This window comes from Neodiprion lecontei, chromosome 2 (assembly GCF_021901455.1).
Source record: "Neodiprion lecontei isolate iyNeoLeco1 chromosome 2, iyNeoLeco1.1, whole genome shotgun sequence".
Lineage (NCBI taxonomy): Eukaryota > Metazoa > Arthropoda > Insecta > Hymenoptera > Diprionidae > Neodiprion > Neodiprion lecontei.
The window spans coordinates 13,024,339-13,041,532 of NC_060261.1; the positions used below are offsets into that span (position 1 = coordinate 13,024,339).

The 17,194-nt window shown below is 36.5% G+C and overlaps 2 protein-coding genes across 2 annotated transcripts; one reads left to right on the forward strand and one right to left on the reverse strand.

Annotated features, from left to right (window-relative positions):
- Window positions 1-314: 314 nt before the first annotated feature.
- LOC107227900 (protein Wnt-11-like) lies at window positions 315-10,224 on the forward strand. Its single transcript, XM_015669181.2, has 5 exons — window positions 315-677; window positions 5,551-5,792; window positions 6,747-7,081; window positions 8,125-8,396; window positions 9,760-10,224. Exons 1-5 carry the CDS (start codon window positions 574-576, stop codon window positions 9,932-9,934), a joined length of 1,128 nt encoding a protein of 375 aa, XP_015524667.1. The 5' UTR covers window positions 315-573; the 3' UTR covers window positions 9,935-10,224.
- A 613-nt stretch (window positions 10,225-10,837) lies between these two features.
- On the reverse strand, window positions 10,838-17,154 carry LOC107227922 (EF-hand domain-containing family member C2-like). The gene is made up of 14 exons (XM_015669202.2): window positions 16,934-17,154; window positions 16,669-16,860; window positions 16,437-16,584; window positions 16,156-16,379; window positions 15,831-16,073; window positions 15,270-15,496; window positions 14,777-14,971; window positions 14,551-14,693; window positions 12,804-13,000; window positions 12,353-12,489; window positions 12,082-12,195; window positions 11,465-11,644; window positions 11,275-11,377; window positions 10,838-11,109 (listed from the first exon to the last, which is right to left on the reverse strand). The coding sequence occupies exons 1-14, from the start codon at window positions 16,985-16,987 to the stop codon at window positions 10,990-10,992; spliced, it is 2,277 nt and encodes a 758-aa protein (XP_015524688.2). The 5' UTR covers window positions 16,988-17,154; the 3' UTR covers window positions 10,838-10,989.
- Window positions 17,155-17,194: the final 40 nt, after the last annotated feature.

Genomic DNA, 17,194 nt, shown 5'->3' on the forward strand with positions numbered 1-17,194 from the left:
GTTGAACAAAAAATAGAACAAGATGTAAATAACATAAACAGCTAAAACCCACCATCTATCGAGTTACGAAAACAGAGAATAAATCGTATAATATAAACTGTATCGAGTTTTCCTGGTTAGGGATATGTCCAAAGGAACTGATATAAAGTGTTTGTGACGGAAAGAAATTTTTATACTCGTTGATGCGGTGGTGCGGTATCGTCGCCGACAACGTTATACGGAAATCTCATCGATCCTCAGGCCTTTGGGTGTTTTTCTTCCTACAGGGTGAAATTTCGCGTGATTTTAGGATCGAGTTTGACGGAATGAGTGACGTTGGTGCCGCGTGTTGAGGTGCGATTCTTTCGTTTTATCGATACGCGTGTGGAGCACGATAGAACTGAGCCGTACCTTCAGGTAAGTGGCAACATAATAATGGAAACGATCGGGACCAACGCCGATAATATTTTACCTCCACGCCTGAGCGCGGCATGAAGTTACGAACGACCTCCGTTACACCAGCGTCGCCGTTTGCTTATACGATGTGAAGGATCGTCCTCAATTTCGTCAATTTATTATCGCCCAGAAGAGAAGATGCGGTGTGATTTCAAGCGTTGCCGACCCCTGGAACAATTCTGCACACTATCTTTTATACTCGTGATATTGTTCGTACAGAATGGAAGGTGCATCAAGTGGTTGTGAGTATAAACAATCGGTTCTCACATGTAACTAATTCCCCATAAAATTGTATATTTTCTACATCTTACGCTAGATTTTTTCAAATTCAAAGTCAATTTTCTTTGCACTCTCTGTTGGCTTGGAATAATCGTCAAATGATCAGTACCTAATTGTTGAAGGTGTAATTAACGATGAATACGGTGTAAAATATGAGTCATCAGACGGAGAAACGAATATTCAGAAGATTAATGCAGGCCGCTTAATGAGAAACGGATAGGTAGGTTATATATGAGTATAATACGACAGTGGCCTCCTATATCATAATCTTCGACCACTGGATCATATTTCATATGGGGCCCATGGCGGGCCGCTCTTCTCAGACTTGTCTCATTGCCGCATCCCTGATTCTCAGGAACGCCCCCTTATAGACCACAATCTTCTAGATTCATTCCATCTGCAGGATCTACTAACGATATAAGGTTACAATAAAACTGTTCCTGGAGCAAAATCGATCATTTCAAGAACGCTTCAGCACTTTTCGGGGTTTCAAAAAAGCGCATTAATCAACTAGAGTCAAGTTCTACAACAGTCGGTCAGGTTATACAATTACAACTGTCGATTCTAGGTGAAAAATGATTCATTTTAAGAACGCGTTATTGTTGTTCAGGGTTTCAAGAACGCATATTGTTACTCTACTAGATTCATTTCATCTACAAAATATGCTGCAGATTAAAACCATCTCAACTATTCTTGGAGTGAAGTTTATACTCATTTCAGTTCGGGATCTCAATAGCATACGCAATTGTTAAATGAGGTACTGACCGGAAATAAATCTTCATACTGGTTGTAGGTTATATACAACTCAACCAAAAGTTTAGTAACAGAAAATGAACTGCATACAATTTGAACGAACTTTTCACTTCCGAAAAATTGAAATATTTCATATTTGTGATGGCAAAAATGTAATTAAATTAACGTGAACACTCATATATATGTATATGAAGCGTGATATGAATTGCGTAAAAAATTGCGTCTGTTATATGTTTCAGGAGGCACCCGCAGCGTGTGCACGTAATTCGTAATATAATATGAAAACGATTCTTTATTCCGTGTTAAATATTGCAAAATATGTGCGATAAATTAATAACTACCTCGAGCCCTAAACGGGGCCGTAACCCTAATTGCGTTTTGTTGCCGCGAACGTGGCTTGCAATATAATTATTCTCGGGGATAATAACAGTGTTGAGGGCTGTTATTAAAGCATATCCCCTTTTTCTCCATCGCCGTTCAACCGGCATAAATCACGGGAATAAGCAGCATATAGGTACGTACATACGTATCTATACACACCCCCCCAATCTTCTGCAGCTCGTTCTTCGGGCAACGCGCCTGCTTTTTGGCGCTAGGCTGGCACGCGAAAATGCCATCACTCCGCAGTTCATCAACCGAGGTTGTTCCTTATTTTCTCGAGTACAATTAGGCCCGTTTTCGCCTATACCTGCGCTGCTTTATACATCATGAGTTCCCAGAACTGAAATAAAAAAATCAGGGAAAATCGCTCCGTTATCTTTCAACCAAGGTACTTAATTATAACCGTAAAAAAGGGACGTAAGAATACCTTGACAATAACTTGATAAAGCTCACCTGAAAATCTGTTCAAGGCTGAGTTTAACATGGCAAATTGAATAAGTTAGCAGATCTTTGCTCAATCAGATACCATGCAATCATTGATCAACCAATTTTTCTCAACATCTGATCAGATCTAAATTAAATCAAGGCAAAGCAGAAGACCAATTTTCATCTGCATCGGTTCAACTGTTGACTAGATATTGTTGCACAAAAAGAAATTGAACTTTCGGGAATAAATAAGGAATGGGTGATCAAAATTGGTTAATCCGTTCTTAAGATATCGTTAAACGAAAAGAAACTGCATTTTGATGACCCGTTCTCGACAAAAAATGGGTCTGCCGATTTTGATAAAAGTCGCATGCGATCTAAGTTCAAGGAAGCCAAAACAAGCGGCCGATTTGCATCTAAATCGGTTGAACCACTCTCGAGATATCATTGGGCAAAACAAGAAAAATTGCAGCAGAGTACATTAAAGTAGGTACTTGTGTGTGGTTTGCGTAAGAAGTACGCGAGTTTGGTCGTATGTGAAACCAGCGGACATGCATCCGAGACAACGAACTGTGAGTGGGAGGTTTTTCCCGGACAGTAAACCCTCCGCAGTGTCTTGCCGCTCGTATAATAAGCCGTTGCCACTTAACACCTGGCACATAAAGGTGCTGCAAGAGAGATGGATGTTATTTCGTTGCGTGGGTTATGGGCACGTCTATCAGTTCTGCAGGAACCCTTTCATGGCTGAGAGATACGATCTCTTTTGTGCCATGCAGTTGCAGTTCGTTTGTAGAAGTCGCTGAAATTTCAAATCAACTTAAACCCACGTGGGACGGAATCAGTTTCAGTCTCTGGTCAGAGTAACAAAGCATTTGCGCACAAAGGATAAATTATTACTTTTTCAAGATGAAGTCAAATCAGGTTTTACGTTTTCGTTTTCCATCTTGACAATTTTTTATTAGTTTATACAATTTTGCAATTCGTTTTTCAGACATTTCGAAAATAAAATAAAATCCCCATAGGGTTTTAATTAAATACTGGACATTGTGATACTAGCGATCAGTTACCTACCTCGAATAGAATCAAATCTGCGAGTTGATCTTGTTGATATCACCCTTCAAGCTATGAAAATTATTTGTAGTCGTCATAATTTGAAATGGATTTCAATTTTTCGTAAATTAACGGGTTCAGAAAACTTGAAAGATTACTGGGAATTTTTTTAAACATTTTTCGTAAATGAGTTATAAAAAAGAAAATTTAGCTGAATCTACATTTTCCAAAGCCAGCCAGCGATCTGCTTTCAAATTTCGCGAAACCATAAACGGGAGCTGGTTAAACTCAAAAAACTCTAAGCTATAGCAATGCTTCCTCATCCGATGCTCTAGCATTGAATTTACCAAGTGCACGGAGAGAAAGGATTATCTGAGTCAAGTGACATTCGTATGATTCAACTAAATACTATAATCAAATGCGGCGAACAAAATACTTACTTAATTCAACAAAAAATACTTTTGTCCGACGAAATTCTTGTGACAACTTAATAAACTTAATAAAAGAATTAAATCAAGCCTTTGAATGATCATGCCGACTATCAATTTATCCAAAATAACACGGCACGAGTTCCTTGCAATAATATGAATTTTGTATCAAGAAAATGTGTGATTGAAATGACTAAAAATTTGATTGAACGTACCTTGATCATTTTGTTTTAAAAATATGAAATTTTTGTAACAAAACTTGTTCTAATTCATCTTTTGTTGAGTCAAGAGTTCAATGGTTGAAGCAGGTAATTAAATTTGTTGTTACAAAAATCGTTCGCACTGACTGATTATTGGACTTATTCAACCGCACAAAACGTATTGATAGAATCATATCAATTATAATTCTGTGGACTCAAAATTTTGCAGGGATCTCCTCGATATTTGATGGATAAAACCTGAAAACTAATTTTTGTGTATGTAGAAGAATAAATTGAATATGTGTCAATAATTTTTGCTCACATGTAGACATTATCAATTTCGATGATTCGAAACTTGGTTCTGATGCTATCTTCGTTTGCAATAGGTTTGTTTATATATCGAAATTACGTGATCCGTACTTGACTTCCTGACCGGCTAACCGGTTTTATAACCATCTCAGAAGCTACTTCCGTAATGAGAAAGTTGACCGCCTAGCGGCCACTTGTAGTACTAATATACTGATGAATACATTCTCTACTCGTTTCAAAGCATGTGGTGTTTCTTTTACCTCGTAAACAAATTAATGCAAGTGATTCAACCAGCTACGCCAAATAAGCTGCGGTTAGATCAACAAAGTATGGCATTCGATCGATGTGAATTTCTTGTTGGCTAGATTCATGTACTTATCTTATGTGAAGTACCTAATTGATTCTGTCAACGAACATGTCACTTGGAGGCACAATACTTAAACTTCAATGAAATGATATTTAGTTGACTCAATTTCGAAAACACATCCAAGGGCTGACTCGAATCAATACTTCACTCGATCGCGACAAGAAAGGCTGCTGTTCAATCAAGGAAATTGCTTGACTAAATCATTTTGACAAACTAACAAAACGAAATTGTTAAATTGAAGTCATCGTATTTGGAACAAATAAGGGATACTAGATTGAAGTTAATGGACTCCGCAAAAAATTTATCTTGTTGGTTCAAAAATTATTTTACCTCCGTGTATTTTAGCTTTAAAACCTCATTTATCTGCAGTCTGAATCAAGTTAGGAAAAGAGAAAGAAACATTAAAAAGTCTACAGTAAGTTATTAACCACAATGATACTGAATGCGACAACCCTACTATGTAAAAGAAATGTATAATTTGGGCAAATTCTAATAAAAACTAAGGTATCGACAGTTCGAGAAAAAGTGTTGTAACAAGTGTTTAATGATTAAACTCTGGTGTTTTTAGTCCAATTCCAATATCCAAACTCATTTTACTCACAGGCGAGATCCCCGCAGATTTTTTCTGTAAACCATTCAAGAAATCTCACATTGTAGTACAGTGTAGTATTGAAACGCCAAACACAACAAAGTTCAAAAAATTTGAACGTTACAATTATGAAAACTTTTCTCATAAATTGTCGATATCTCAGCTTTTGATTTGCTCAGAATCATTTCTTAATGCTCACAATTCAACTCGGTCACCATCATTGGCGCCAATACCACGGCTAGATATTTTTTTACCGTTGGTTTTGCTGCTTCTAACTTCTGGTTTAGACGGTCCGATCAATCAATCTTTATTTTTACCGAAAATTTTTTTCAGGGCACTTGGTCACACGAGTGACGGATGGAATTGGTCGAGAGAGTCCTGCACCGGAGTCAGGAGTTCCGGTCTCCTGGAAAGGAAACAGGCCCGAGTGTGTCGGGCGGCTCCAGACGTCATGCCCAGCTTGGTCGAGGCCGCTAAAGACACGTCGACGGTCTGCCAGCAGACGTTTCGTTATCGCCGATGGAACTGCAGCAGCATTCAACTTGCTCCAAACTATACCCAGGATTTACTCGGCGGTAGGTACAACCGTCTTTTTGCAATCGATGGTGTCATTTGTGAAAAGCGGAACATTATTTGGAATCAGTTTTCTCAACGGAATTCTTAAGCATTCGGAAAACCGTAGTGACGCATTCTGAAAAAGTGTTACAAACACAAATTCGAACGATTGATCATTATGTTGTTCAACTCCATTCAAGTTACGCGAAAAACTTGTTTAAAAATAATTAAATGTAATGCTTGAATCACTAAATTCCCTTGAAAGCGTTATTCGACGTCGCGTAGTTGTACGGGAAAACCCACGAAGAGAAGACATTCACTCTACTCTTTTAGTTCTTAATTATTACCAAGGATTTATTATTATCGAACCATGCGGAAAGTATGGCTTCCTCTTCCTTTAAATTTCTCCTTAAATAATCCTCATGGTGGAAGGAATTAGTACCTTATACGCTTTCCTCTTATGCTTATTGCGACGTCCTGTATTGAAAGGAGCCTTGTCCTTTTGTTCATGCTTTGATTAGGTTCTCGAGATTTTCCTATGGGTAGCAAAACAGCGGAGAATTATTTCCAGACGGTGTGGAAGCCGATAGTTTCTGATTGAACCAGAAAAAAAAAAATCATTGAGTTCGATATTTTTTAAAGCTCTGATGAAGATTGGCATTAAATTAACGCAAAATTATGCCTGTGGTTACTAAAAAATTATGTCCTTCTTCCTCTTCTAGTTATTCGTCTTTCTTTTGTAGTGGGTTGAAGCACGAATGACTTGCGTTCTTCTCCTTCTTCTTCTTCTTCTTCCTCTTCGGATAAGTTATTCGTATCATCAAACAGCTGCATTCTTCTTTATTTACTAGCTACACCAAAAAATTGGGTTCTTCATCATCTTCTCAATGTTTCTTATTACTTTTTATTCTCCTCGATCACTAAATTCCCTAAAAAATCGCCTTCCGCTACAAGCCACGTTACTTTCAACCCAGGAACGCGAGAACAAGCCTTTGTCTACGCGATGTCGGCTGCTGCAGCAGTTTGGAGATTGGCGCGAGGTTGTGCCCTAGGAAGTCTGGCCGCGTGTTCCTGTGCCACGCCTCCAAGAAGAGAGCCACCCTCCCCTTCAGCTTTGACCTCATCTTCTATAGCACTGGGGGCCCTGGCTTCGCGAAGCTCATTCAAATGGGGTGGCTGTGGTGACGATGTCAAATCGGCTTCCCGAATCGCCAAGCGGTTTCTCCAAGCATCGAGTCTACCCGGCAGCGGAACCCTTGGAAAGTTTATGCATGCCGTCAACATGCACAACAACAGGGCGGGGAGAAGGGTGAGTTAATAACAGGGTCAACGGGTGAAAGCTGTAAAAAAATCGACATTCTGTGCTGAGAGAAAAAATTTTCACATCTCTCGCGAAATTTATTTGCCCAAAGTTTCTAAAATTTCTACCAGTTCATTCAAGATATGACTTTTTAGTTTTTCTGCAACATCTCTGACGCATTCTATTAATTTCTGGAAATTTTGTAAAAGTATAGCAAACTCTACGACTACGCGGAATATTAATTTCCGCAGATTTATGGAAAGACCTTTATATTTCTTGAAAATGTCTGGAATGTCATCATGATTCTAGTTTCGCGTTGTATAGTCAGAAAATAAGCTAAGACACTAGTCCTCGGACTTTTTTCAGACTCGTGACACAAAGTGCAGTTCTGAAAAATGTGAATTTTCTCTCGAAATTGGTCCAATTCAGTTAGCTCTAACCCGATTTGGTTGAAAATAGTCAACAAGACGAAAATTCAGAGTTTTTCAAAAATGATAGAGAATATTTCTCAAAACTAACCGAAAGCAAGTTAGAATACTTCTGAAAAATAAAAAATATAAAAAATCATGAGATTTTACTATATCTGCAGGTTCAAAGGTACGAATCAAACAGATTTAAATTTTTTGTTCAAAGTAGGAATATACAACAATCGTTGGATATGCCATAAATTCTATCAAATATACGAATATTTTACTAGCACAATTGATTTCGGTAAAAGTTAATCTGTTTCAATTGGGTTTCGACGTGACAGCAGGGTTTATTTAAATCGTAAGCAATATGGCATCGAAGGAACAGCTGATCGCTTTCCGTCGATTTTACAAATTTTTAATACCAACGCATAAAAAACCTCCCGCACGCTGTTGTGTTTTAATTTAGTTTGAATAAGTTGCCTAACAGAAAAATTATAGAAAATGAAAAGACTTGTGAAATTAAATTCTAGCATTTTAAGCTTGCCGATCTTTTAGGGCAAAACTTAATTCGAGTCAGTTTTAGCGGCTTATTCCTCTTTATATTAAAAAAAATTAAGTTTTCCATCTGTTCTCTCTGTGCAGGCCGTGGAACAGTCTTTGACATTGGAGTGCAAATGTCACGGTGTGTCAGGTTCTTGCAGTGTCCGCACATGCTGGCGGGGGCTCAGCTCTTCGGGGCCAGTTGTAGCAGGGAAACGTCTTCTTCAGAGGTATGCAACTGCCGCGGAAGTTCGAGCGAGGCCGGGCGGCCGTTTGCCTCCGTTATACCATCACGATAATCTCCTTTACACGACGAAAAGTCCCGACTACTGTCTGCCGGACAAGAAACGCGGGAGCCTTGGAACCGTTGGAAGGTAAATATTATCCATCTGCTATTTATTTGATCAATTAAGGGGTGCGCTGGTCGATTTCGATATTGTCATATATGTTCACGGCTTGGCGAAAAATGGGACACAACTGAAAAAACAGTTAATTTCAATACAAGAAAAAGAAAAATCAAACCTTCAAAAATCTTTGAAGAAAATTATTAATATCAAAAAGTTCATTCGCACCCAATAGTATGATCCGAATCAAAGTTGAAGTTGGCCGTAAGAACTCCGAAGGGACACTGTTCGTGACAAATGCGGTTCGAAACCGGCACGCTGCGATAGCGACACTTCTGCTCTCTAGTGACTAGTTTCGCAACTACACAAGTATCACTTCACGCGGTTATAAATTCGAATCTCGACAAATGCCAAGTTTGGAGATATATCACCTCTGTCGCCAAGGTGCGAATTATCTCCGAATATCTAAGTCCACGTATCTCAAACGCGAAGTAAAAAAGGGCTTAACATCTTCATTCTATATACACAAGTCTGAACAATAACTTAAATAATGACATAAAGAAATGACATGAATTTTACGAATTTACTATGGGCTGAATCTATCTCAAATCATGTAGGCTCATATTCCATAATTGCTCTTAACTGAAGTATGTTCTTCCTCGCCCAAAACAAGCGGACACATATATTTTTTTATAAACCAAATAATTTTTTTACGCCTAATAAGGTTTTTTTTAAGATTGTATGATAAATATAGTTTTTTTCTTGTTGGAAGGATAAATTGGGCCAATAGCGTATAAAATGACTTATAACACAAAATTTATTGTGAAAATTCCATTCATTCCATTCGACTGCGAGTCTGAATGATTTCACTAAATTTCAACTTATTTCTAGTAGTCTAGAACGATTTTCAGTAATTTTAATGAACCATAAGTCAGAAAATTCGTTCATTACAAAAGAATGGAAACGCATCAAGGATCGTTTTACGGTTAGTGGACAAGATTTACGGCAGAGCGAGCAGCAATAATCATACGTTACCTGTCAAGGTTTCATTAAAAAGTTCCTCCAGGCACATTTAGGGTGTACTCCACTTACAGTCTATACTCCAATCTACGATTTAGATTTCTGATAAAAATATCTAATGTTTTACTTGTCGACTAAGTTCGTAAATATGAGTTCCTAACACTCGTAAAAATGATCACCTTTAATTCTTGTCCATGTATTCGGAAGTTTTTATGATATTATTAATGAAAAACATTAAATTCAAATAAATTTACAATGTAGGGACGAATTAGATCAGGGGCGAATAGAATGAGGTTTATAGTTATAAATAATTAAAATATGCTGTATATTTAATCATCGTAATATCGTAATCATAAATGAAAAAATATTTCAGGCAGTGCAACGCGAGTAGTTCAGGATACGAGGGTTGCGAATATCTCTGTTGCGGACGAGGACATATTACAAAAACCAAAGAAATACTCGAACGATGTCAATGCAAGTGGTACAATTGTTGCTACGTGAAGTGCAAGACTTGCCGTAAATTTACCAATACTCACGAGTGTAATTAATATGTATGAACGATTTGTACGGAATATAATTTATAAAAACAATGATACAAAAGAATGATAATAGAAGCAATGAGTGTTCTTGACGAAGTATGAGTTTCAAAATATGAGTTTCAGACACTCAGAACGGGAAAAACGTTTACAATTACAACAAACGTTAACCCCATTCAATAAATAAAATGACAAAATGTAAGTGGTAAAAGCTAAAATATTCATCACTCTTTATCAATTTCAATGATAAGATACCGAATGTCAAAATATCGTAGATAATCAGGTATATTTACGTGTATATTACAAAAGTAATGTGTTTCATGAAAGGTGTATGATATACACTGCGCAGTATTAGTTATGATGGGATTCTTGATGTCCACCCGGTTAGAGCAATATGGCGTCTATTGGATAATCAACTGATCGTTTTAGGAAAGTATTACGAATACCAGAGCACAGAAAACATCGTGTACAAGCTGTATAACTTTCATTTTGTGATATTAAATCAACGTACCGTAAAGTATGGGATAAAAAATGACCTTTATAATTAAATACAAGAACCAATTGGTGGAGTTGCAACCAGATGGCATTCTGAGTCTTTTGAATTCAAGGATCTCAATTGATCTCAATAACCAGCCAGATGGTAAAATAATATTCTACATATAGAACTAATTTATTGTAAACTTGCCAACGAAACGACTGGCAGAAATATCGTAAGGATTATTTTCACGTACTTAATTGTAATTTATACGTCCAGTAATAATATTTATTCACTCTGTGTCTAATTATGGTGTTAAATATTTAATATTGTAGTTTATTTTATTTATATATATGGTATACCGTATATTATTATTATTACTTCAATTGTGTAAATAAACACGCAGGATTCTTTATCTTTATTATGTAATGTGATCATCGGTGTGTGTACAATAAATTTATTAACATGATGTGTACTATATTCGTAATATTGATTTCCTTTCACATTAAATACGGGATCGTGTGTAAAATATGTTTCGATACTTACGGGTATGAGTGTTAGATTCTGCTTAGTTTTTTGTTTTCTCTAACGACTAAATCTCATCTCCACCTCCGTGATCTTCTTCCTGGATGCCCAACTCCTTTAGAAATTGGCACCAATCGATACCAGCACCGCAGTCCGGCTCTTTTTCCGACGCCCACCACAAATCGGACTGCAATTAAAAAATTTCAAGTAATTCTCTAATCATCAAACCTCGAATTCGAGAGTATATTAAAGTATTGCAAAAATATGCCAAAGACCGTCAAATTTACTTGAAGAATTAGGCGTTTAAATTTTTTTTACTGTTGCAAAATAAGTAACTGATATCGCATTGTACCTTAATATTAATGGGAGGCGTAGGAACGACCGGATTAATTTTCACGTTGATGAACTGCAGTAGATCATTATAATCGACTTTTCCCTCCTCATTTTTGCAAAGACTGGAAATGTGAAGATAATCACATATTATTTTATACATATAACTGTTGTGCAATGACGCTGTGTTGATTATCTAAATTACAACTCACTGATCCAACATGGAATTGATCAATTCAACGTCCAAAGGAAGACGGCAGCCACGTAAAATCGTGTAAAGCTCATTCCTGGGTAAGTAGCCAGTTCTGGCTCTATCCACGTGATGCAAATCCTCTTCAAGTCTATCCAGCTCCGACCAAAGCTGTCGATTCAATTCCCCGTGCACCAAAGATCTGAGACGTAATTGTGACAAAAAATTAGGAATTCGAAGAAACTTGTATGTGTAGACATTTGAAAAATATTTGTATCATGTATATCTACATTACAAACTGCTCTGCAAAAAAGTCAAAAAATGTTCAAAGACTATATTTTTCGCAAAGTATGCATATCACACAATATAAGTGGATTAGGTAAATCTTTTAGAAATAATTGTGGCGTTACTTACAAATATAATGAAAATTTTGAGTCAAGTGTTTATCAAAAAGACCTTGGTTTCAATAAAAAATCTAAAAAGAATTGCAGTAATTGCAATCTGCAAGTTGGATGGGTAAAAAATAGCTTAGAATTTCCTTGTTCTGGCATTATTCGTGAACCTAATTAAGATCATTTATAAGCTCTGAAATAAGATAAAAATTAGATGAGAATAATTAAATTTTCATAAATTTTTTACCTAATGTATTCTCGAATATGGCGCTCCTTCTTTTCGTGGGACGAAAAATGCCGTGCAACTGTGATCATCTCGTGCTCTGTTATTTTGTCTCCCAAGTACTTACATAGGGCTTCTCTAAATATGCATAATAAGTCAAATATCATAGGCTATTTAAGAAATATAAATTAGATTAATACTTCAATACGTAAGATAACGAAAATGAGGTTCACTGTGAATTACATTCATGAACTTTTTCTCTTCACAATAAGATGTTTATTCAAACACTAGTTACCTCAAATGCTTGTACTGAATAACATCAGGGTCACTTTCTGCACGCTCAGGACCAAATTCGTTGAGAAACTGTTTATACACTGGCTTTAAAGCTTTCCGCAGTTTCTCCATAATCAGTTTGATGTTTGCTTTAGGGAACTGCAAACCATAATAACGATAAAAACGAATATATTAAGTATTATATTAAGACCTGATAAAAATCTGCTTCTGAAATACGATGAAAACGTCTGGATAACTTTTAAATTTTTCAAAAAACTGTGAAGCATTTCGTAAATACGTAATTTTCAGAACCAATTCAGAGAATTAAAAAAAAAATTTCAGATATAAATATTACCTAAACCTCACGTAAATAAAATTTCCAAATTAAATGCATAAGAACTAAAATGTTGATAAGATTTCTCAATCGCTGTATCAAATATCAACACATAAAAAGGTTGAATTTTCAAGCAAACCTGATTACAGTGGAGTTCCATGTACCGAAGCGCGTAAATATCAGCAGACGTAATTTGAAAATGGAAATCACACAGAGAAACTCTGGCCCCAATATAGAAATGATGGGGTTCGTAATACTTCGGTTTTTTGTTGGTGTAAATATCTTGTCCAGGCATCATTACCTGCATTCTCTTTTGAAACAGACATCGCTTGAACCCTGTTCCAAAACACAGAAGCTCAATCACGTTTCAAAACGTAACTATGTTAGCTATCAAATGCACGACTAATTAATATGGCATCGAAGAAACAGCCGATATTGAAAAATTTGACAAATATCAATTGACGGAAAACGTTCCCTCACGGAAAAAAACCCTCTACTTGGGTGTAAATTCGTACCCTCAACTTTTTTCTTACGGGGATTTAGCATTATCTATGATTTGAAGGTACGAATTTACACCAAAGTTGAGGGTTTTTTCCATGAGGGTTGTGCAAACTGTCAAGCATCTGTTTTTTCACCTAAAATGGTTTGACAATCAAAAGTAGGAAAGAGAAACTTGTCAAATCAAATATCGCCGTTTTCAAGTCCTATGATTTCTATTTTAAAGTGGCGTCTCTGACGGAAACAAATTCACACAAGGACAGATTTTATGGACAATCTCTGATCAATTCTAATAATTTTTAGAAATATTTTACAAATTTCTCAATTTCAATGCAAATTGTGAAATTTCAGAGGATTTGCGTTTGTTTTTTGAAAGTTTATGAACAGTTTTCATAATTCTGGTTTTATTGAAAATGTCATTTTCGAAATTTGAGCTCTTTCCTAAAAATTTCTAATATCTTTCATATGTCCATTTCAGTTTTCTCTAACACGATACCGTCAGAAAATACGCAGAAACACTAGCAATCAGATTTTTACATATTTCTAATAGAAATGAAGTTCTGGAAAAATATGGGTTTTCTCTATAAAGTAGTTCGATTTTCACCTCCAACTCGATTTGGTCAGAAATAGCGAGAAATTTAAAAACTCGTTGTTTTAAAGATATACCTACTTACATGAGTAAAAAATAAGCCGGAAAAACAGTTTTTCGCGATATTTTTCATCACCATGAATAGGTTTAAGAGTCCGTCGGCCTGCCCGACAAACTTCCGCAACGATCTCGAAAACGGCCGAATGAAAAATCTGAAACTGATAGGACTTGGCAGGCAATGGAAAAGTCTTGAAAAAAAAATTAGAAAAACTATATCTAAAATACAACGATCTTATAAATTAAAAATAAATAAATATACAAACTTAGAAAATTGTGATTGTTCATTTAGAAAAGTTAAGAAAGAAGAATAAGTAGATAGGTTTATCGGTTAAACATTGAGAATCTATTCATTTGCGGTAGAACCAGAAGTTCAAATTAAACGGGACATAGCAATTTTTCATGCCCATCATTTGATTGTAAAATTCTGTAAGTTTCAAATTTTTTCATCGAGCCGTTACCAAAATCATTGTAGGAGTTTGTCGGACAGACCGAATAATATTTTTTAAAAAACCTGCTTTTTGGATTCTAGAGGTTAGAAACCGTAAAGATTCATTGAAATTAGAAAAAGTGATTTTCGACCGAAACCAATACTTTTCCTATATCACCAAATGGGATGAAAAGTAAAAATGTGGGAAATTTCTAATGGTTTTTTTTTTTACCAGGAGCCATTCAATACGATACAGCTTAGTCAGAATCGACATTGCAGCTGAAAAAGTATAATAATACAACTAAACGTTACCTGAGTTTCGAACAGCCAATTCAAAAATCGATATCGTGTCATCGGTTAAAAATACTCTTATTATAAAATGTCTGTCGTTATTTTCAGGTATGTTTGAGACAAGCTTTGCTCTGAAGCGAAGTACGTGGCTCTCGAACCCACATCTGAAAAAATTGCAGATCAGGATCGAGTAGTTCATTTTCCGTCCAAACATCCAATCACCAGGAATCAAAAATATTTCACCAACTTGTCATAATCAAAGAATTTAACGGAGTCTATTTTCGGCGGTTTTGGCTCCAAGCTGAAACAATTCCCAAGCGAGTCTTCGTAGCTCCCAAAACCATTGTAAGGTGGAATATACTTCTCGACGCTCTTGCATTCGGATTCTTTCTTCGCATCCGGTCTTTCTAACGGTGTGAAATCTTCTATACCATACTTTAATCTATGGATCAAAAAGACTCATTAAGCTCATTGGCCAACGTGCGATCTCTATGTAATTTCTCTAAATTCAAGTAACTCTGGTATAAAAATGAAACATTTCAAAGTAGTTTCATGGAAATTCTGTCATCTCCTTACAAAAGTTTAGATTCACAGAATTTTTCAAGGAATATCAGAGAGATTGCAAGAGATTGCAGGAAAGCATCTCTATCAAGGAAACCTGTTAAACTGAATTTTGCGTTCGAGATGTGCGATTTTCGAATTGACTGATTCCTCAAATATGTACATATCTACATACATACCTATAATATTCCTTTGTGTAGGAATCGATGTCTGTTAAAACAACTTTCCTACCAAAAACATTTATCTGGGAACCAATCATTAGATCCTTCTCAGTGTAGAATTCTCTGGCGTTTCTCCCGGTGTCCAACGAGTCGACAATGTACCAGCTAGATGAAGTATTCTCACCAATGACATTGAGCACTGTGAGCGGGTCTCCGGCGCCAGGCGGATCAATTCTAGAAAAGGACTGAAGTAACAGATGAAAGAAGTAGTCGGCTATTCATTTGGTTGTTTCGTTTGAATGCAGCATTTATTCTCTCTCACCTAAAAAAAATTTTTTACACAACTTCGAATTCCAAAGGCATTATTTAAAAATAGGATTCAAAAGTTATCCTTTAACGGTGATTTTTTTTGCTATGCACACCAAGTTTTTCAAAACACCACAAAAATAAATTTAGTTTCCAATCGAAACACTCTACTGTTCATACTTCGAATCATTAAAACCATTAGAAAGGTGTTTGGTAAAACTTGCTAATTCCAGGTGGACCACAAATCAATTTTCTTTTTCAATCACATCTCACCTTAGGTAGCTTCATTCTTTTTATGAACATAAACCCTGTGTCCCGGCCGGAATTGGGTGGCACGTTTTCTTTTATCTCAATTGTGTCGTCAGCGAGATAGAAATGCAGTTCCAAATCATGGATAACACCATAAGCCGTTTCTCTGTCGTCCCAGTATCCATAAAATCGCAAAACTTTTCTATCATTGGATAGAAACTTGGCTAGAGTATCTATCTTGCGATTTGGCCTCTTTGGGAATATTTCCTAAAAACATCCAATTTGATAGCGATGAGAAACATAACTCATTGAATTGCCTGTTCATATTTTATGTACATTATCGTCTTACAACTTTTCGTCGCTCGTTATATGGATCAGATGGTATATCGATTGGATCAGGAACCGGAATGCCGCATCGATTCAAGAATATCCTAGTGAACTTGTCACAGTCAACAATCTTGTAAACACGAGAAAAAAACTCTGGTTCTTTTCCTATGTTAAGGTCTATGATATCATAGTAGCGATATCTGACTGGATCAGGCATCGGTATTCGCTGGCGTCTGACCAAAACACCTTGAAATTTATAGTATGGTAATTTCTAAAGGGGAACCAGCAAAGCTGAACACATACCTTGTTCTAAGCCGCTGTTGTCAACAGCCGGTTCAGATATTTTTATCGTCCCATCTTCAAGAAAAAAGCTGATTATAACAACCCTGATTTGAAAGGACTGCCACCTCTCTTGAACGGTTTCTTGGAAATAAGCCTTGAACATCAATCTCTGTGAAAAATAACATTTCTATTTGTGAGGCCCAAAAACTTTATCAGGGAGATTAGGAATGAACAAATCCAGTCGCAAACACACCTGATTATCGAAAGCAAGCCATGGCGGCAAAACTTGCACCTCGCCTCTTGGGTACAGCGAGGGATAACGGTCCTGCTCAGTGAAAGGGAGAGGTTGACCACCAATGCCACATTTTGCTTTCTCGGAGAGGTAATAAACGCCTGTATGGATTTTGCCAAAGTGTTGAGGCTTGTGGAATTTTGTTTGGCCGATCTGAAGGACGATTCACTGATAAAACAACACTGTTCAAGAACAAAAATAATCGCTAAAGGAATGGTATATTTACTCTGGGGTCGAAATTGAAACCCGGAAGGACAGGCAGTGCGGTACTTCGCTGCATTTTTAAATGCCGGATACTATATTCAACTTAAGTTTGAACCTATCGCAATTGCAAAATATCGATGGAAGATAATATTGCGGCTCATAACACCTACATATTAAGACAATAAATAGAAAACCCGTCGGGTGAACTCCTGTCAATAGCCTCATTCCTTTGTAACACTGATTATTTTCGACATCGCTAGTTTCCTAGGCAACTCTCACAGTG